General features: G+C 40.9%; 1 protein-coding gene across 1 annotated transcript in view; it reads left to right on the forward strand.

The window, feature by feature from the left end:
• The window catches only part of LOC138582280 (thiol S-methyltransferase TMT1A-like), a 95842-nt gene extending 73415 nt beyond the window's left edge, over nt 1-22427 (forward strand). The window contains exons 2-3 of the mRNA XM_069653421.1: nt 21307-21570; nt 21849-22427. Coding sequence (XP_069509522.1) covers nt 21307-21543 — 237 coding nt within the window. The 3' untranslated portion in view covers nt 21544-21570; nt 21849-22427. The remainder of the gene's footprint in view (nt 1-21306; nt 21571-21848) is intronic.
• Nucleotides 22428-22663: the final 236 nt, after the last annotated feature.

Consider the following 22663-nt stretch of genomic DNA (forward strand, 5'->3'; position numbering starts at 1 on the left):
AGGAAGAATTCTACGGCTACTGTGAATTCACATTTAGAACTCCCGCCTCCAGTACTGTACCGGTGAGTCCTAACAGGGTCCTTCCAAAATACCTGGTAAAGTTTCCTTCCCCCTGCCTCCAAGATATATTTTTGCGACTACGGTTAAATCTTCTTCCTACCAGAAAGGTGCTTAGTGTACGGGGTCAGATACCGACGTCTGAGTTTTATTGTAGAGTCTGTAAAAAGAAAGATCTTACAGAGTCCACAAAGCACCTACTGTTAGAATGTAACACACTGACAAGGATAAGAACATTTTTGGGTGATGTATGCAATAATCTAGAATCCTTGACAAGGGAGGAATGTTGGTCTATGTTTATAATTGGAGGTCTATGTTTATAATTGGAGAGAGTACAGTGATGATTTTCGGAGTAACAATATTCTTGATTGAAATTTTACGCTATATGTGAAAGTGATTTGAGAAATGCTGTATTCTGTTTTTTCCGATTCCTCTCTGCTTGTTAAGAAGCAGAAATATTTTAAGACTTTAAGAATATACATTTGAGATATTTTGGAATAATTGGAAATATGAAAGGTTTGTAATAAACCAAACATTAAAAAAATAATAATGATAATTGGGGTTGCTAATTTTGTTGACTTTCGGCACTTTCAATCACCTTGCACTTTTTTCCCACTGAGGCAGTTGTTCTACAGTGTGCCTTTATCCATTTATCCAACGGTTTACATGATTTATTAATGTTGATCAGCCCTTTAGGTTTACGTATCTTTTAGGGGGATAATGGCCCGCTGATTCCAAATAGCTCTCCATCACTATAAACTGAGGAAATGTGAGTCACCAAACATAATGCTTCCATGGCCTCCCTGTTTTTTATCTTCTTAGAAGTAGGGATGACTTGCACTTTATATTGAACACCACGTTTTTCTTGTTTATTTTCTTAATCACAGATTTCTTACTTCTTTTATTATAGGCCGGTTCTTTGTTGGTCACATTCTCGTTACACTACCCCGGAGCTTCAGTCTGACAATAGTTATCCTGCATTTCTGTTGCATGTATACTTATTACTGAGTCCTGTTTCTTTCCTTCCAATGTTTTCAACTTTGTATTGTCCACTTCTACTTCCGTTAAACCCTTCTGGGTGTTAGCTTCCATCACCGTATCGACTAGACATATTAATCAGTTCTTAATACTCTGCTGTTCACGGTACAGGAAATTGCAGAGTGATAACAAGGCTTTCAGCATAACCATAATTTCTACCTGTCTATCGGGAGCTTCCTCATATGTATCTATCCAGGAAACTTTAGAAGTAAATAGGGGACAGAAGGTCTGAACATATTCTGTAATTTATTCTGAGTCTGGTGTTTTAGATATATTGCCCAACGTTGCAGAAACGTCCACTGGCTCACCATCGTCGGTTCGCTCCAAGTCCAGTGCGGCACGGTCTCCTTCTGGAGACTGTACCAAAGATTAAAAAGGGAGTTATTATCTATTGGGTTGATGGCAGAAAGGTATGCTTGCGTATGTACTGCGGCTTGATTGTTACTTATGTGTGCTTCCCAAAGATCTTTTTCAATTTGTAAAGAAGCTTGCGGTTTCAAAAAAGCAGTAATATATATTCCCTTTAGTAACTGCATTTGACTCCTCACAACGTGTTAATTAATTCACCACTGCATACTTGCCAACATTCTGTGATCAAAAAGATGTAGAATTTTTCAAGTTTCAAAAATAATACTTAGCATCACAGGAAATTACAAAACATACATTGTTGGCACCACTGGAGCATTCTAAAATACACAACCCTTTAAACAGCACAACATGGAAAGATGCTCAAATGTTTAAAATGTATAATTGTGAATGGCAAGTTAACACCAAATTCAATTCCCTAACTTCACAGAAGGGAATCACACAGAGCTGGTAGGCAACGTGTTCCACTGCCTGTAGCAGCAGCCTGGGCAGTACATATGTATTCCTGCAGTGCAGGTTGAACACTGAACAACATGGAGACTGATACTCTCCTCAGTCTGATAGGCAGAGGCTGTGTGATGGTGGTACGCTCTGCCACTTGCCTTCACTGTTGGTTCACCTAAGGCCGGCAAGAGCGCAGGGAAGAGTCATGTAGTGGTCAGGGCAGTGGATTGATCTGAGCCCATCACTCAAATGTATCACTTACCCGCCCACCACACAGACAGATTAATTGCCTTAGAGTCACATAAATTACCTGCCACTGTAAAAAGCAGTAGGATCTGTCACCAAAATCTGTAGGCGGTAGGACTGCTTAAAAAGCAGTAGCCTACTCCCTAAATCAGTAGGGTTGGCAGGTATGCCACTGCCTCAGTTATATTTTAATTGTTTTGTATTGTTTTTATTCTAATACCTGCAGGCTGTATATCTTTCTTTTTGAGGCGTGCCTTACTGCCTAAGGAATATTTAGTGGCCACAGGCATACTATACTCCAGTCAACATAGAAAAGGCAACTTACTTCAAACTGCGCGTGCGTTGCTGCATACTGGTGGATTATTCCCTTCAAAAGATTTCTCCTCTAAAATGAACTCTCGAGTATGTGTTGTGTGCAAAGACGGCTATTCACTTTCCAGTTGTATATTCCTTTGGAAGTTATTGCTAAAGCCTGTCACGGCTGATGGGTCAAGAAGGAACTCTAAGGGTCAAGTACGTTTAAGAGATTAGTTTGCACTGTGGGGAATCAAAGAATACGAAGTAATCGGGCTTTCTTTCTCTGTTGCTTGTTTTGTCATTCAGTCCTTCTCTCTTTTGCTTAGTCTTTGTCACCGAGGTGTTGAACAATCACTCACAGTATTTTGAGGATTAAGGGATCCAGCACTTCTTTCTTGGCTCTTGAAGTTGGATTCTTTGCTTTCGGAGAAGTTGCCAGGATGTATTTCTTTCCTTGATGTGTTATTGGCACCACCACCCCTGGTGCTACTTTGTCTAAACATGCGCCAGGTGTCACTCTCTTTAAGATCTTAGCAAACATGGCAATGGGCCCTGGGGATTCCAGGCTTAACCCCCTTTGTGCCATTCTCAGACTCTGCCACAGTCTCTCCAAGCACATAGTTTTCAGACATGCCTCTAGCTTACTACTCCATGTCTTGTGCAACTCCTGCTCCTCTGCTATCTCCTCTTCCTCCTCCTCTCCTTGTTCTCGTGCACCTCCTCTTTTCCTCCTCAATAACTCTATGCTCTCTTTTTCCCCACCTTCGTGTCTAGCTTTCTTCCATATAGTCTCTCTTTGCTTGTGCTCTACTTTCCTGCCGTGGAGTTACTGGAGGTTCCGCCCTCTGTTTCTACTAAACCTTGTGTGCTCCGCGAAGCATGCTGCTAAGTGCCTGTTAAGTGAATACAGTCTGCAGTACCTGCTGAACCTGCTACCAGTGCTTTGCTTGTGCTCTACTTTCCTACCGTGGAGTTACTGGAGGTTTTGCCCCCTGTTTCTACTAAACCTTGTGTGCTCCGCGAAGCGGACCGTGAAGTGACTGTTAAGTGAAAACAGTCTACAGTACCTGCTGAACCTGGTGACAGTGCTTTGCTTGTGTTCTACTTTCCTGCTGTGGATTTACTGGAGGCTCTGCTCCCTGTTTCTACTAAACCTTGCGTGCTCCGCGAAGCAGACTGCAAAGTGACTGTTAAGTGAATACAGCTTGCAGTACACAGGGTGTGAGGGAGCATTAAGGAATTCAATATATCTGACTCATGGATAAGTGATCTGTGATATCTGTCCCGGTGTCGGGTACGCTGCTTGATTCGCGGTACTTCAGTTTCTTGCAATATGTATAACAAAAGCGGATTGGACGGCAAGTGGGAATAATCATGACTGCGGCGACTGTGGGCTGTGGGTGCTTTTGAACTGTTGTTGTGACAGCCTGAGCTGGTTCCTAAACTTACCTTTGGATACTTTATTTTCAGTTTGAAGCAGGTAGGCAGGCAGGGATATTGGGAGCTGAAACGCATACATGTTATCAGTGGATTACCCATGAAGTGAACCGCAAGGTATTGTTTTGAAGCCTCTACATTTGAATACCTATTTGCTACTGGAGGATATTCATCACATTGGATTATAGCGGGCTGACTGTGAAACGGTCTGGCTACTGGTGTCATACTATACTCGAACTTTGTTTGTAAGTGATACGATCATTGGCTGTTGCTGAGCGGTGATTAATTAGCCTTTCTAGTGGTGATTGCTGTTGTCTGTAGCTTTGGAGCCATCAGTCTCTTTTTGTTAATCAATCGTCTCCGTGCAGATACTCTTCTTTTTCCCTGGTACGGAGTACACTCTCTGCAACAATGAAGCTGCACAGCAAACAAAAAGCCAATAACAAAAAGAAGGCGCTGTGAATAATGAGTTGACTACAGCTGAAAAACTCCCACAACTGGAGACTGTAAAATCTAATAAAATCACTAACTTTTTTCCGGACCAGAATGTGTTAATTGAAATACATGAGGAGCCTGATCCTAATGGTGCCTTGATTAATGAAGGTGCATGTACCATGGCAGAACTCGACAATAACAACTCTCTGGTGAATTTATGATACAGCTTGGAAGGTCAAATAATGAATTTGGAACAGGCAGCTGTCCTCAAGGAGAGTAATAGGCTTCCAGATTCATTGGGGATTGCAACAAATGACATTTCTCCAAATCGTAAAGGTGTTGTACCGGAGCCTCTATCATGCTCACCCTGTCTTACAGCACTGGCTGACGGAACCCTTCATAGGGATTCAGACTGCCGAACGCATATTACATCCCTGGACAATCTGGAAGGCACTAAAAGCACGTATATTGAGAGGTTCAAAGATTTGGAGGCACATAATGTTGCTACAAGCTTTGTATTAAAGATCTTGCTAAAACTATCACATACCATCCCTTGCCAGGTTCAAAAAAATGCTACTGTATTGCCGGATTGGTGAGATGTAATCGATCTGATACTAAAGTTGCATATGTCCTAAAGTGCATGGCTCTATCTCTTCGGGAGTACCTAATTTAATCCCAATAGTTAAAGACCCTGAGAATATGGAGTCCACCAAGGTAGAGATTCTGTTGGGGAGTTATGACGAGGATGACTGTCAGCTTACTAAAATGGAAAGGAGAAGGAAACAGAAATTAAGAGCTGTAATTATGATTAAACTGGCAATAAGTGAGGAGGCAAAAGATAAAAATGATGGTGAAAAAAAATGCTCATCTAAACAAGCAAGAAAGAAAGCTGCGCGAAGAGCGAAAACAATGGCTCTTAAAACTGGCAATTTAACCAACTGGCTCCTTGGTACTACTTCACAGAGAGTTAAACCCAGTTTGGTAGCACAAGTAATCGAAGATGAATCAAGTGGAAGCTCTTTGGAAGGGTCCAATTTATCATTGGAAAGCAGTGCAATTTCCACCAAATTGGTTGACGATGAGAATATCTGCGATGTGACCAGAGCAGAGGATGAGTCAGTGCATATTGTGAAGCCCACTCTTCCTAGGGAAAGGAAGAAAGATCTGGCTGTGATGAAACGCCAATTGCCACCGAAATTGTTCACCATCTCGAACTCAAATAATAGGAAGAAGAAGTTGATAAACAGAAGTAGTCTCTTGGAGATACTTAACTACCTTTTACCACTGAGGATTATTAAAAGCAGTGACTTTAAATTTGTGGAAAAGTGTCACAATTTTGTAACAAAGGTTCACTCCCTATCTGAAGATGTGGTATGTTTAATTGGAGATAAAGCAGCACAATTGAATAGAGGTGGTTATGATTTGGACTATAATTGTAAAGAACATGTCTTGATTAAGGTTGAAAAGAAAGTCGATAAGTTCGACAGGAATGAGACTGGAAAGGAAAGACATTTAGTGAGAACTGACCCAGAGGTTCTATCTGATACTACTGTGAAGTCGCACTGGTAGTGGCTCTGTTCCTTTGTACCTCCAATCACTACTCATAAGTGAGGTGATGTTAAAATCATCTCTTGGAATACCAGAGGACATGAACACCTTTTTGACCGTAATGGTTCGAACAGTCTATTTAATAAAGCAGAAATTGTATTTCTACAAGAAACTTGGCTGCTGGGCTCAGCCCACTTTGATGGTTACAACTCTTACTTTCGTCATGCTAAAAGGGGTGATAAAGGAAGACCCTATGGAGGTCTAGCGATATTGGTAGCCAATGATATTCACTCGTAGGAATGTCTTCTGGTGGAGTTCAATCAGAATGTATTAATGATTGAAATACAATTGGAAGAAGAACAGAATATTCTATTAATTAATGTATATGACCCTCCCGGTGATGATATCACTTTGGCGATTCAGTAAAATATTTTTGAAGGCTTAATCAGTAAATATTTCGAAGATAGAAATGTTAACCTTTTAGTCGGGGGTGAGCTCAATGCTAAAGGCCTTGCTGATGCTGGAACAACAAAAGGTAACATGGGACACTAATGAAAAGGTATCAGAAAAATATGAGATGGAAAACCTTCTTTGCAGACCTTTTTTTAAGGATTGTGAATGGGTCTGTAAGTCGTGATGCGCCGACAGGCCCTACCTGGTGCAATGGCCTATGTACATCCACTCTGGATTTTTTTTTGTTGATGAAAGGATGTATCCCTCGATAATTGATATGCACATTTCATTTAATGAATTTAGTGATCATGCGATCCTGGTCCTTGGATATGCCGCTATTAATAAGAAGGTGTTGTATTATTATAAGTTTGGTGTTTTAAATTTAACTAAAAGTAGAAATAGATTGGGCTGGTCTGATAGAAACTCAGACAAAGCTAGAAACTGGAGTAGAGGAATGAGAGGTGAGCATAGGAATATGGAGACTGCCGATGAAATTGTAGTCTGGCTGTCTACATGTATGCATGGCTTTATGACTATGGCCAAATGTTCATCCAATATTCAGGGAGGGAAATCTGGTAGATCCTATGATAAGATCATAGGCTTGAAAAAGAAAAAGTTTCATTGGGAAATTAGGTCTATTGACCAAATTTACATTCTGATTAAGCCTTTTTTTAAAAAAAAAAAAAACAAATAATTAAAATATGAATATAGAACCTGGTTTAAAAGATATAGAGCATCCGAGGGCCAGGATTTTGCAGTATGGAGATGCCAATAAATTCTGGGCCAATTAAAAAAGTGTCACTAGTAATGGGCAGGATGATTTGATATGCAGCATCAATGAGACTATATGGGTAAACTATCTCAGTGAGAAATGTTCTGGTGATGTGTTTCCATTAGAAAAGAAACCTATACTAAATCTAAACATAGACCGCGATGAAGTAATAGCTATTATTAAGAAGCTGACGGCATATGTAATATAATTATGAAAGATAACCTGGACTTTTGGTCTGATATTCTTGTGATATTTTATGAGAAGATAATAAATACAGGTATTATGCCTGAATCATGGAGTAGTTCTCATATTGTACTTGTCTTCAAGAAAGGTGTAAGATTATTGCCAGAAAATGATTGTCTTCTTTCATTAACTGATGTTGCAAGTAAAATATTCTGCAGTATAATTCTGAAGGCAATTAACATATGGATAGCCAAAGACAAAAGCATAAGTAAGTTTCAGACTGGTTTTAGAAAGGGCTGCTCTACTAATATTAACATCTTTGTCATAAATACTCTTATAGAACAAGCCAAATGTAAACAAGAGTTACCACTATATCTATTGTTTATAAAACTGGAAAATATGGGTATGCCGGAAAATCTACTCTATTCATGTAAAAATGATGTATGAAAATAATACTGCAAGAGTCAGGTTTGATAATTGTGGTAAAATGTCTAAATTGATATCTATAAAAAGGGGAGTTAGACAGGAGTGCGCTCTTGCACCCATCTTGTTTAGTGTGTTTCATGAAGACTTTGGTAGTATATTTGTAGAAAAGTTAAATGCATTCCCAAAAATAGGAAGTTGTAAAGTGGGATGGATTGGTTATGCAGATGACCTAATTATTATGGATGACACCTTTATAGGAATCTCTCACAGTGCCCAAGCGGTAGCTAAATATGCAGAACTAAATGGCTTAAAAATAAATGTAGCTAAAACGCAATTTATGGCAGTAGGCAAAAAATGCTGTAGTAGCGCTTGAATTAACAGCCCGTTGTGCCATATTAAAAGGACAGCCTGTTACAGATATCTTGGGTATGACCTTTCATCTGAAATAAAGAAAATTGAAGTAGTGCAGCAAAACAAGAGGGCAAAAGTGCTATCTATTGTGGCTGCTGTAATGACCTTCTCCAAGAAGACGGCTGGATAAAGTCTGCTTGGAATCTTAAATATCTACAAGCAGAAACTGTGTGCAGCCTTTCTATATGCCTTGGAATCATCCTATGAAGATTGGGGCAATTGATCTGAAGGTTTGGAAGGGCTAGTTTGGAGAAGGATTCTGGGGATTACCAATTATACCCCTGTTGCAGCGATAAGACTTGAGATGGGATTGATAGCCCTAGCCACTCTTATTGATATGAACAGAGGAAAACTATACATAAAAATTATGTCTTCCAGTCCTGACTCTTTGCTGTCCTCTCTGAAATCTACAATAATTGACAAGTGGGGTATTTTGCAGGAATTTAGGGGAAAAAAACAAGATATTTTTTGCCAAGATTGGTCGGAATCCTCATTGGGAACATGGTGAAGGTGCGGTTCAGAGAACAAGGACGGACAGGTCTGAACAGGCCCAATAATAACCAACCTCGAGAGAAATCAATAACAGAACAAACACTGGTCAAGGGCGACCGACGGAGAGACACAGAGAGAAATTCAACTCGTAAACCGGCAGGACCGAGTCGTAGGTCAACCCTCAACGAAAATACCAGGAATAACTTAATCCCAGCTCAAACAACAACAGGGCAACAAAAGAATGACGACAACAACTCGAAAAGGTGGCCATGGATTCCGGCAGCATTGGCTTGCTATACTAGGAAATAGCAACCAACAATATCCTCTACTAGATCCAAAAGAACGTTAAGAAATATCAAGATCGTTCAACAAAGACTCACCATTGGATCATGGAACACTAGAGGCCATACCCACCTCACGCAGGCGGGTGAGATCAACATAGGCCAATTTGACCTTTTAAGCTTACAAGAAACCTGGCTTCAATATTCTCCGAGCATAGATGGCTTCCAGGCCCTACTTGCCCCGTCATACAAAGGAATGAAAGGTCGCCCGACCTCTGGCCTCTTAACAGCAGTCCGCAAAGGAGGAAGCGTGCAAATAGATTGCAATTTGGCATCATCCTCTGCTATCCAAGCTATTCTCTTAGAATGGGACAAAAACCAGAGGTCACTTAGGAGTACAAAGAGTGATAGTATCTTACTACTTAACATCTATTGGAACTCTATGGTGCACTCCATCAGAGATTTCATAAATAGCATAGAAACTATATTAACGGAAACAACTTGCACATACAACGTGGACCACATCTTGATATGTGGCAATGTAAACGCTATTTGCCCGGATTCAGGAAAAACAAATCATGTTACCTTAATCAAGTCTAACCACAAAGCACAAGTGCGGATAAGAGGCCGAGCATGGTCTGACCTTATGGACTCTCGTGACCTTTACAATCTTAACTCATTAGATAAAGCCCTATCGCCCATTCTGACTTGGGAAAGGGATAGTCACAAAAGCACCATTGACTATATATATGCCTCTAAAGAACTGTACTCACTTGTGGAATCATTCGAGGTGATTAAAACTACCTCAAGTGACCACAACTTATTAACAGCAACCTGGTCTTCTTTCAGAGACACACATATGACCATGCCGTACCAGGTCAAAGTCAACTCACAAGGGACCACGCTGAAGCTGACAAAAGAAGCAATCATTTCCATCACAACTGCTTACAATCATAAAATCTGTCTGAATACTGAAGAGTCGAGAACAGAAAACTTGGACTACCGACCACTCCTCGTCCCTTACTTACACCCCAGACCAACAAGAACCGGTCTGGAAAATCTGCACCTTCACAAATATAACGAGGAACTTAGGACGAGGAAAGCAACTTCGAGAAAAGCCTTAAAATGTGCGCAAAAACACTCCATCCGAGAGAATGCTGCTCTCGCTTCAGAACCAAAAAAAGTTACAAATCTTCGTTAAAAACCTCTCGATGGAAATTATATTAACATGATGCGGAGTCAATGTTACGAGCTGTCGGTAGCAGAAACTCTAAAGACTTTTGGTCAATAATCAAAAGCACTACAACATCTACAAACACAACTATACAAAATTTTGTTAGCGAAGAACAATGGCCATCGCATTTTACCAACCTGTTCAAACAGAAAATTCCTGTAGAACCGGAAGTGACAACCCACTTTCCTCACGACTGGATCGCAACATTCAACAAAACAAACATTTTGAAAAAGATAAAGACGCTGAAAAACTCCAGAGCTCTGGGCCCAGATGGAATCTCCAATATGCACCTAAAAGAAGATCCGGAAGGCTGGGCACTACTGATCACAAAGATCTTCAACAGATGTCTCGCCACAAGAAACATCTCCGGTTCCCGGAAAATGGCTAATATAGTCTGAATTTACAAAAAGGGCACAAAAAGCAATCCAAAAACTATAGACCAATAGCTTTACTGAATGTTATAGGTAAGCTATTTGGGGCCCTGATTTTGGACGACTTCCAGGACTGGCAGATGAGGCAAAAACAGTGGACCCGTACCGAACGGTCTTTGGAAACAACCTCGGCACTTCTATCAATATCATGTTGATTAGCATTTTAAAGGCGAGAGTGTTGGAAGGCCATCCAACAGTATTCTGAGCCTCTATAGATCTGGTCCAGGCTTTAGGCAAACTGGAGAAAATAAGATGTTCACTTTCGCTCATGGAACCAATCAAAGCATTGTACAGTGATACATCAATAAGAGTGTGATTGAATGCAGCTGGACAGCTGTCAAACTCAATAAAGACAGCCAGAGGGGTCAAGCAGGGCTGCCCCCTGGCTCCTGCGCTGTACAAAGCTCACATGGGCGATATTGTGGACACTGAAAATGACACCCACTCCTTTCCCCCCACAATAGGGGAGGCCAAGGTTACAAGACTCCTCTACATGGACAACATAATTCTCTTGGACCAAATGGCTATTGGCCTTCAACGCCAACTAGACAGTCTCTCTGCCTATCTAAAGGAAACTGATCTCAACGTCAACACAAAAAAAAACGTGATCATTGAGAAATCAAAAAATGCAAAAAGAAAGCTAAACTGGTTTATAAACTCTGAGAAACTGACAACGGTGGAAAGCTTCACCTACTTGGGGGTTAAAATCTGCCGAAGCAGAATAGAACTCACCATGCAGGAGCATCTCTTTTCGAGGACAAAAGCACTTGCTGCCTAAGCCTTGATCCTAGAAGAAGGTTCTGCAAATTCTCACTTTTGCCAGTAATAAACTTCTTTAAAGCAAAAGCAACACAGCAATAACATACAGTGCAGAAGCAATGCCACAACTTCCGCCCACACTCTGGGTAAAACTTGAAGCTTTATTTTGGTGAAAAGTATTGAATCTCCCAACTTTGACTCCCATGGCGGTAATCAGACGGGAGCTCTGTCTGCCATCAATGAAGTCAGTAGTCGTGAGGAATAGTATGCTTTTTCTGGGGAAAATACTAAGAAAACCTCTTTCAACAATTCTGGAGATCATCCAAAAAGAAATGATGAATGGGAAAAATAGGATGATGGCCCGATGGTTCAAAAGTAAACTTGATCAGGCTGAAGAAATCAGATGTTCCCTATGGGATCTTGAACAAACCCCCGACAAAGTCAAAGACAAACTGAAAATCCGGGATTGGATCGTAACACTAGAAAAAGCAAGTGAGTACAAATCTGCAGCGCACCTGACACTTAACATCCAAAAGGTAAACAAGGTCAGAAAGTATGTGAAAATATTCCCAGACAAACTCCTCCGAACAACTTTTTTAAGAGCTCGTCTAAACGTCTTGAAGACAAATGAAATTCTATTTTTCCGGAAACAATCAAAGGAAAATACCTGTCGCTACTGCATGCCAACAAACAATATTGAGACAGTGAGACATATCCTCTTACTTTGCCCTGGAACAGAAACACTCAGAGATGCCTACCTCCGACCACACAGGCTTAAACATCTTACCTTAAATCTAGAAGACGGGTGAGACTGGATGATGAGTGGAGATTCTACCGCATTAACCATAGCCACAGCTAAACTCCTCCAGACCCTGGACTTGGATGGAAAAGCTAAGTCTCCAGTCCCACAGGATGAAAACACAGAAGATTAAAGACAGAATCAAAACATGACACTGCAGTTGCTACATTGTAAAAACTGTCTAACCACAATTAAATACAAAAAAAGCATATAAAAATAGTGCTGATAAATGGGACTGGGCGAGGAGTAATGAAAAAGTGGCCAGTATGAAATCCCTAAGAACATTCTCAAGGATTCATTTAATCTACAAACAACCCCCAAACTATCTAAGGCTCCTGTCCCCCCGGTAACACAGAGGATATGTATGCTTTTACAACTGAGCAGACTGGAGGTTTTTGGGGCCAGGGGAGCCTGGTTAGGTCTTTCGTTGGAAAAGTGATCTTGTAGGATTTGTAATGACATATAATCTATTGAGTCAGTTAGACATGTCCTTACTTCTTGTCCTACTATTATGGCTAATTATGAATGTTATCTTAGTAATTATGTGGAGAATATTGAGGATATTACCAGAGAAATATTCTGGCTCAGATGTGTTTCAGGGTATATCTATGTTCCCTGCGTATTGTTCCATCTATATAAGATATGTCTCTCATGCATTGTTTCATTTATCTACGTCTTTTTTTTCTCTCGAATTTACTTTGAGACGCTACTTGGTCTGTTATGTCTGACTTATACCATGGTTTTTTTGCAAGTTAGTTAAAGTTTTATTTGAAGTTGTTTTTTTATGAATGTGTTAAAATATGTTGTAAATGATTACTTACTTCTTTTATCTCTTATACTATGTGTAAAAGTTTGATTAAACTATGTACAAAAAGAAATTAAAAAATGGTCTCTTCTGAATTCCTCTTGTTGTCACTACCTTCCCTGCGCCTCTTTCTTTTTATAGATCTAGCAGCCATCTCCTTTACTGATCCTTCTAGTTGTTCTCATGTCATCCTCTGAATAAGTCCTTTGCCCCTCCACTACCTTCTTGTTCTTAGTTTTTCTCTCCACCTTCTCCTTATAGCTGCTTTCATCCTCCTTTACCTCCTCTATTCCACATAGTCAGTCCCTTCCATCTCACTCCCTGAGATCTTCATCTCTATCTCTGCCGCCTACTTCTCATTCTCCAACTCCTCTTTTTCTAACTCCCAGCCACACACAACCCTGCTTCTCTTATCTTCAACTCCTAACTCCCACGCCTCTGATAAACCTTTTCCCCTTTTCAACTTCTAGCGACTCTGTCCAAATGTATCATAATTACATAATAAACTTCTGTTGGGGTTTCGTTGTAAATAAGCTTGGTTGGCTAACTTGCTAAACAACCTTAAAATCCACAGTTGTTTTGAATTTCTGTGCATCAAGCAAAGCAGTTTGGCGGCCTATGGTTTCAATCTGGGGGGACCCAACCTTGATTCATTGCTTTGCCATTGATGGCTGGGGCTGCTCCATTGAGGCTTTCATTCCTGATTTGAAGAGATGAGTATCTGTTTGATTCCCTGCATAGTGTTGCCTTCCGATGACTTCAGTGAGACAGGCTCACAGGCAGCTCCATGGGAAAGCATCGCTAGTAGACTGTCTACTTGTTGATATTGTCCAGCTTGTGTGGACCTGTGGGAGTGGTGCATGGACAAATACATCCTTCTTTCCACAGCTCGCCATTCTTGGTTGTGGGTTGTAACCAACACAGTGTACATTTTCACATTATAATGTTCATGTCTTTGAGTCTGGACAACAGTGGCCTCCTGAACATGGCTAGCAACCTTCATATAATGAGGAAAGGGTAATGGACTGGGGATCAAAAGGGATCCACCATTTATCTAGTTTGTGGCCTCATTTATGGATTAAGTGGTGGTCTCCAGTCCCATGGCATCTTCAGTGCCATCATCTATCCTGGAACATGAGACATTGGGCCACATTACACGGTAGGCGGAGGACCAAGGTGCTATTAGCACCTTGGTCCATGCCGGTAAAATACCGGCACCGCCTTGGAGGAAAGGGGAATTACCGCCCTATTCCAAGGTTGGCGGGGCGGTAATTCCCCCTTCCCCCATTGCCCTTACCCATTCCCATTTTTGCCCCATAAGGCTCTATGGGAATGGGGAAGGCGCTAATTACGGTGCCGCAAATTGCGTTACCGTAATTAGCACCCTGGTCACTTTGCAGGTTGGTTTTTAATGCCTGCTAAGCAGCAGGCGTTAAAGTACCAACCCGGAAAGGGACCTCGTAGTAAGGCGGTAAGGGTTTAACGGTACCTGTGCCCTTACCGGTACCGGTAAACCCTTACCACACTACGTGTAAGGAGGCCGATTGTCACAGATCACAATGTGAATCCACCATCAGCCTTCTGTGAGCATTATTTCATGGACATTACTGCATGGACGTTGCTTCTAGCAATGCTGCTCAGTTTGGTCAAACAATTTCAAACAATCTCTTTAGCTTAGTTAGGGGCAGGAACATCCTACCTTTGGGGTGCTAGTGAAAACATAGAAATTGCTCAAGTACACCCTAAGCGGATGGAAAACACTGACTGGTGAAGGTGAGAGTGGCGCTTGGAGGGGCATGCCTAGCCCACGCATGTGCTGGCTTCAACATTAAAATAAAAGAAGGACATAATTTTCTGCTAGGCAAAAAGTGTTCCAGCGCCATTCATTGTGATGCCATATCCCAAATGCATGCTGGAAAGAGGACTACCGACTAGCAGTACAGTAGTTACTATGATGAGTAACTTTGTCTGATTGCTATCTTCACAATCTAACAATTTGAATGCGTAGGTTAGGTTTCGGAACTTCCTAATTTTGTATACAGACTTCCAACCTGAAAAACATTCTTGCATTCCTAACAGCATATAATATAAATGCAATTTGGCAGCTAGTCCACATAGCGTTCTCTCACCGGTAGATCCGTCTTTGCAATTCATTGTGGTGTCATGCATTACAGGTCCTTGTGACAGTCCTGATCTAATTTAAGATCGGGGTTCCACAATTCATGTGGTAACAACCTCGATTGTCATGGCCCCATATAGCAATTTGCACAGACATTCTATTCTGTACACAACATTCTGTGCTTGGCAATTTGAAAAATAGTTTTGTTTCCAAATGATGTCACCATAATGATATTCATTATTGGTCCTAATATGCTTACAGGGATTGCATAACTCACATTGGAGATATCCAGTTTTTGGGCAAAACCCCCACAATTTTGTACTCATGCTTCTATCCTCTTTTCTGCTGATTCAGTGAACTAACTGCTCTCTTAAGTTGTCCACATTTTTGGTGGAAAGAGCGGTTGGCCCATTCTACAATGTTACAAATTGGCCGTTCTGCATAGCTATCTTGTTAAAAGCACTGGAGTACTGACAAAAAGTCGTTGAGTGCATAATGTGCTGTGCCAGTGTTTCTTTCAATATTGTGTTAGTAGTTCTATGCAGTCATTATTTTTGGTCCATTTAAGGGAATGCCATCACAGTCTGCCTGGATATCCATGTGCTATTTGGATAAAGTAATCATCCTTTTTTTTGTTGCAGTTTCATCGCATTCTTCCAAAACCGACCAAATGGAATACTATGCTACTCGGACCTTGCGTGCTGATTATTATAATGAAAAATAGTATTTCGTCTGACAGTTTCTGATACAATTCGGAGATTGTTACTCCATCACTCACATCCGCTGTCGGTGAGCTTCTAATCAAGATCTCTTAATTTAGGCATTTTACAACTCATTCATGCGCTCTGGTGCTCCATTCCATGTGACCAAAATATTGTTAATGTATCTTCCTCAAAGACATACATTTAATTTGAATGAATACTTGCAAAGACACGTGATTCTTCGAAATGCACCTTGCAGATGTTATCAGGACTGAATGCAAATATTGCTCCCACTATCATTCCTTTTTGTTGGAGTTAGAACTGGCCACGCCACCATATAGAGAATATTTGTTCCCAAGCCCAGTTTCTAACAAATCTACTATAAGTACAGTAGGGGCAGAATGTGATGCTGGTCTTTCATCGATATTCCTTTCTATTCTGCTGACTGCCATTACCTGAGTGATGCAATCCTTATGAGGAGAAATAGTGAAGATCACCCAATTTTCATTTGCTGAATTAAAACAGATACAATCTACACAATGAATTACATCTCTTGTATCTGATAGCAATGTGGGGGATGTACTTGCCATTGGCTAAGAAAGGTTGTCAATATAGTTTCACAATTGGTTCTACCACTGACCGACATCCAGAAACTATCAGTGTCCAGGTGTATCCAATGCCTGTTTGTACAATTTTGGAAGACTTTAAAAGAACAGTTGATGAAGCATCTATTTACTCAAATAAGCATGTTCGTCTTTGTTGATCTGACCATGTACTAAAGCTATGCCTGGTACTTCTTCTATTAGAACCTTTCATTCTTCAAGGGGGTTGATTGGTAATATTTCATCATGTTCTCTGTTATCCATCAACATGTGTGCCACATATGCCACATAATCACATTTATGTAGGCTGGGGACATTAATACCTCTAACCTTTTCAGTGGGCTTTCAAGTTAGAATGACTCTTCAATTTCTAGGTTATATGGCTGCTATTTATTGTTTTTAAAAATCTATTTGATTATTTTCTGTGCTTATGTTTTGAAAGAACCTCGAGGGCCACTGGTATTATCTTCTGGGTCCCAAGCGCTATCACTAAACATATCTTCTGTCACAAATTTGAGTTTCAATCTCTAGCTAGAATATTGATGTTATTTGTGTTAGAATAAATGGCAGGTCTTTAGAACATTAAGATATTGGTGCTTCACCTAGAGTAGAGACAGTTATGTTAAAAATAGGGATAGTTAATGTCGGTAGGTCTTCCCCTTGTTTGAAATACTTTGGAAGTCTTGATTTGGGAATTTCAGTCCTTGGTGCCCTTTACGTGACCCTTGTAGACTTCTGTCTAAAAAATGTATACTGTTTTGCACATCGCCTCCACCAATATTACCATAGCTAGTTAAACCTTGGAATATCATTCTTTGCATTTAGCATTCCTTTTCTGGCCTGGATAATGCGAAATTGATGGTTTGAGAAATGAAGAGGTGAAGGCTGGAAGGTTTAGAATTAATCATGTCCTTTGGGCAACCCAAGTCAGGCGTCAACTAATTACAGACCGTGCTAACCAACGGTTCAAACTAGAAAAGAGAACAGTGTTTTCTCTTGACAGAAAAATGTTGAAAGATCCCACTAAGAAGGTACGAAAAACAAAGATGTTGACAATTGGATGTTTTTCACTAGCTTCTGGAGGAAATCCAATGAACAATGTTGGCAAGTGTGAACAAAATGTCCACTAAAAACCTTATACAGCCTTAGAATGTATGTTTTTTTCAGAAGGAAAACTGTCTGTTTATTAATATGATAAACAGATTAGGAGTCCATGCACAAAAAATTGAAGAAATCATATTTCCCCCCTGATGAAAGTCCAGAGCATTTAAAGCCTGGAGAAGGCCGTAAGCGTGCACATGTCGGGGTTGTCTTGTCTATGCGATGTAGGCAAGCTTTGCAACAGGCATTGAGTGGTGTATTAATAGACTGATTTTATTAATTCTTTTTTTTCTTGTGTGTTTTTCATTTTGTTTTGGTAGCGGATTGTTGCGTGGATTTTTGTTTTGTTAGCGGATTGTTGCGTGGATTTTTTTTATTTAGTTTTGATTTCTATTTACTTTGTATACAATTTAAATAATTATTTTTCATATATTATTTGGTTTGAAATAAAACCCTTTTCATATATTTAAAAAGGAAATTCGTTCTTTGGAATCGTTTGGAGGCTGAGGACAATAGGGACTGATTTTGTCTAGACGCAGTTTCAGTGTTGTGTGTTTAGTTTACCAGCTGCCAAGCCATTACACAAAGTGAAAAGCCATATGCAAATCATGCTTGGCCCCACCATAAAAGGGGCCGTCTAGCCCGAACTGCTTGGTCACATTCCTTCTGCCAAGACGACAAGCAATCCCACCCATCACCTCTTTTGTTTTGCTTTGTCACTCCAAGTGGTGTGGGTGTCCTCAGAGGTTAGCCCCAAGCCTGCTTGGTGTAGAAACACAAGCTACACTTCACTGGTCACACCCAGTATGGATGAGGCATGCCTGGGTTTGCTTGTGGTCTCCTCCAGTAGGGATGTGACCTAGCAGTTTGATCTGGACTGTCCCTTTTCGGGTGGTAACATGCCTGATTTACATACAGTCTTTCCACTTTCTCTAGGCTGAAGAATAATGGTCTGGAGGGTTGCCTAGAGCAGTTTAGGTTTAAGAGGTTTAAGATTAATTCTAACCTCCCTTGATTTGCTGTGCTCGATATATGTCAGTATTGGCCTGTACAAATAGTTTCATCGTTCTGGCACAATCTGCACAATCACTAACCCCCTTACTCTTACTGAAGAGTCAACGCCAGGCACTCCTCTCTCACCAAGTATGAACACACACACACTGACACAAACTCAATCTCCCGCCTACATACACACAGAAGGACACATACTATATACATGCACACACACCATCTCATACACACACAAATTCACACACCTTCGCACTAACACACAACATATTTTTTAACACGTACATTGGATGGCCTAAGGAGCTGATGGTGTCCTTCTCTCTTTCTCCTTTGGATCAAGCGGCACAGTCTTGAGGACAGCACACAGGCAGGCAGGGTGGTGGGTCAGCATTCTGACCCCACCACAGGCGTAGGCCAATCAGAGAGATGGCGGCTGAAAAGTCCTTTATTGTGTTCACTGAGCTGCAATTTTCAGTGCCAACTGAATGAAGGCAGCGACTTTTCAGTCATTACTCTCTGTAATACCCTGAACACTGCTGTGCGTGCATCAGGGTCTGGGCTGCTGATGGCCCAATCAATGTCCTATATATTACACGTTGCAGGGTGGCAGGGACTCCAATCTTTCCATTTTGCAAGAATCTATATATTTTTAGATTCTCAGCAAATGTAGCAGGTAAGACATGATGGATAACAAATGATTTTTAAGATGTGTGCGAAAGAGAGAGTATGAGGCAATAGATCTAATATATAGTGATAACGCATTCCAAAGCCTAGGGAGACAAAAGTGCGAAAACGAGATTAGGAGCAGGGTGGTCTAGGGACAGTTAGAAGAAACTGGGACTGGGATCAAAGGGTACAAGAGGGAGCAAACAAACGAGTGAGCAATGGTAAGCAGGGGCCAGCCCATGGAGACATTTTAACGTAATACGGAGAACGCAAAACTGCAATCCGAATTCAAAAGATAACCAGCGAAGAGAGTGAAGAATGAAAGAAATAGAAGAACCCCGGGGAATTCCTCAAAGAGTGCGAATGGCCGAGTTATAGATGGAATGCAGAGGAGCAAGATGGGAAGCACGGAGACCAACAAGATGACAGGAACAGTAATCAAGACGAGAGAAGACCAATTCAGTGAAAAGAAGCTTGTTGACATGGAATGTGAGGAAATGCTGAGCTTTGTGAACATTAAAAACCTTTAAAAGGCAGGAACGAGAAGCATTAGAAATATGTGAGTGAAAGGAAAGTAAAGAGTCAAAAAGGACACCTTAATTACAGGTGGAAGACATGACGAGAAGAGAGGCTGGAGTAAAATTAATACCAGGGGGGAACAGGAGTAGGGACAGTAGAGGCAGGAAATATTAGAATATCTGCCTTTATGGACTGAGGTGTAAATAATGTGAGTGCATCAAAGATTGAATTTAGAGAAGACAATCAGAAATAGGAGGTTGAAGAGTATCAGAAAAGGAGGAGAAAGAGATATAGAGTTGAGACTGCTCAGCATAGAAATGCAACACAATCCTAAAGGAAGAAATAATAGACGGCAGAGGGGAAGTGTACAATGAAAAAAGCAGAGGTCGTAGGACTGGGCCTTGGGGAACTCCATGACAAAGTGGAAAAGAGGAGGACTTTGAGCCACTCCAAGCAACAAAAGAACGGCCAGACAGATACAACCGAAGCCAAAAAATAACAGTACCAGATAATTGTAAAGAATGTGGTGTGGAAAGGAGTGTAAAATGATCAACTGTATCAAAAGCAGCTGATAGATCAAGTAAAATAAGAATTGAAGAGAGTTTAAAGTTCCTGGAAGATAAAAGAGAATCGGAAACTGAGAGGAGGGTTGTTTGTGTGGAGTAAAACAGACATAAGCCTGATTGAGTTGGTGGTAGAAGAGAGTTGTGATCAAAGTAGGATGAGACTTTAGTACAGAACACATGTTCCAAGATTTTAGAAAGATAGGGTAGAACAGAGATGGGGTGGAAGCATGAAGGTGCAGAAGTGGCCAGACAAGTTTTGTGACTGCATTCTTATACTCAGTGCCGGAAAGTTGCATACGAAAAGGATAGATTGATAAGAGAAGTTAGTTAAGGCAACAAGAAAGGAAAGAGCTTAGTAAAAAGAGGGGAAGGAATAGAATCGAGGGGAGAAGCGGTAGGATGAATGCGAGCAAAGTTAGAAGCAGTATCAGGCTTGCATAGAGGAGAGTAGGAGGAGAAGGATGACCAACGATGAGGAGGGATAAAGGATGAGGTGCTGCTAATGGCCGATGAGGAGGAAAAAAAGGTGTGCAACTTCTGAGATGAAGAGGTTTTCAAAGTCAGTAGGAGTAAGTGAAGAAGAAAGGGGGGTCAGGAGATGGGGAGAGAATACTATTAAGAAGCTGAAAAAGAAGCAGAGGGTCAGGAGAATATGAGACAATAAGTTTAGAAAAGTATTGTTTTCTTGCAGTGATAAGGGCTGAGTTACAGGAAGTGTGAATGGATGAAAGGGAAAGTAAGATCATGGAGTGAGTGAAAAGTACTTCTCCATAATACATGTGAATGTAGTGCTTAGCACGACACAAAGGGTGCCAAAAAGTAGAGGAGCACTGACATGCCGCGATCTCTGGAGCAGCCACCATTGGCATTGCCATCGTCACGGTGGAAGAGGGCAAGTGCCTGACTGTAGATCGCAAATAGCTGGGTGGCAAGATTTCATCTTCCAGAGTAAGGCTTAGTTGATGCCTCGCAGTCTGGGCTTTCTTTCCTATGCACTCCTTAAAGGAGATGTTTTGGTCTATTGTAAAACTCCCATCTTGCCTTATTTTACACATTTATTGTATTGATAAAATAACATTATTTACAGTTTTTCCGAATTGTTGTTTTCAGGGTGGAGCATTCTTCTTTATGGAGCACGTATGTGCAGATCCTTCAACCTGGACCTATATTTTCCAAAAAATATATGATCCCTCCTGGAAATGCGTCTTTGCCGGGTGCAACCTCTGCAGAGAGACCTGGAAAGACCTGGAGAAGGCTCCATTCTCAGAGATGAAGCTGCAGCACATCAGGGCTCCACTTCCTTTGCGACCTACTGCACCTCACATTATTGGATATGCAATCAAATAACCGCCCTTCCATGCACTATTTACTAAGGTTTGTTCCACCTAAGTTACTGAATTGTGTGCCAGTAGTTGAAAAATGGTGTCCCTAGGTCGAATGACAGCCAATCACTTTCAGGGAACGATTTAGTGTAGAAGGAGAGTCTCAACCATGAGATGCTGTACATACAACACGACAGTCTGATGGGTCAGGTTGACAATGTATTACAGAAACCATAGTGTGATCAGTGGGTGAGGGCATGTTAGTGGATTGGTTATAGACACTGTAGAGTTGGTTTCTGAATATTTACATGAACATGTTTTCAATTTCAGGTTCAGGAAGTTGATTTGCCCTGACTGGCCAAATTTGTTGGTCAAGTTCCAAAGCTGGAAACAGAGCGCAGGTATCCAGGTTCCGAAGTCGGCAACTTAGCCACCAGACCTCTTCTCCTCATGAGTCACTGGGGGAGATGCTGCTTCCTCCTGGAGTGTCACTTCTGATTGGATATGTGTAATTTGCTGCGAGTTTCTGTAAACTAGTACCGTTGCTGCTTTGTTTGTCTGAAAGAAAGTAAAACATATGTCATTTGAAATAAGAAACAAAGAGATTGTAAAAATATTTATTTTTCAAATCAGTGAAATGTATAGGAATACTCTGACTTTGCAGGGCTTGGAAATGGACCAATTCATTAATTGTAAAAAAAAAAGCCCCCCTTTAACCAGAGATTAGGAACTGGAAATGTATGAAGAAAGGATCAATATAATCACTTTTACCTACACAGAATGAAATGAATATGGGTTTATGGACAGTTATCAGCAGTAACAGCATAAGATGCATCTGGTTATTTGCACCTAGGATTCAGCATTTAGTAGCTTATGTGCCCTTCTCTGAATAAACCAGTATCACTGAAATTAGGAATCCTGTTTACATTCATATTATGTCAAGGTAGATCTGCTGCAACAATCACTTCCAAAAAGAACCAAATGCGTGTCAAAAAAGACACGAAAGTCAGTTCGTTATTCGAAATGATCAGCTCTGTGCACCCGTATGAGGAGCATTACAACTAACCTCAAGATGCCTGTTCCAGGAGAAGGACTGCTGAAGTATTACAGCAAATGCCCAAGAAAATGATAATCCCACAAAGTAG

Source organism: Ambystoma mexicanum, chromosome 3q (assembly GCF_040938575.1).
Source record: "Ambystoma mexicanum isolate Mex_15411 chromosome 3q, UKY_AmexF1_1, whole genome shotgun sequence".
Classification (NCBI taxonomy): Eukaryota; Metazoa; Chordata; class Amphibia; order Caudata; family Ambystomatidae; genus Ambystoma; species Ambystoma mexicanum.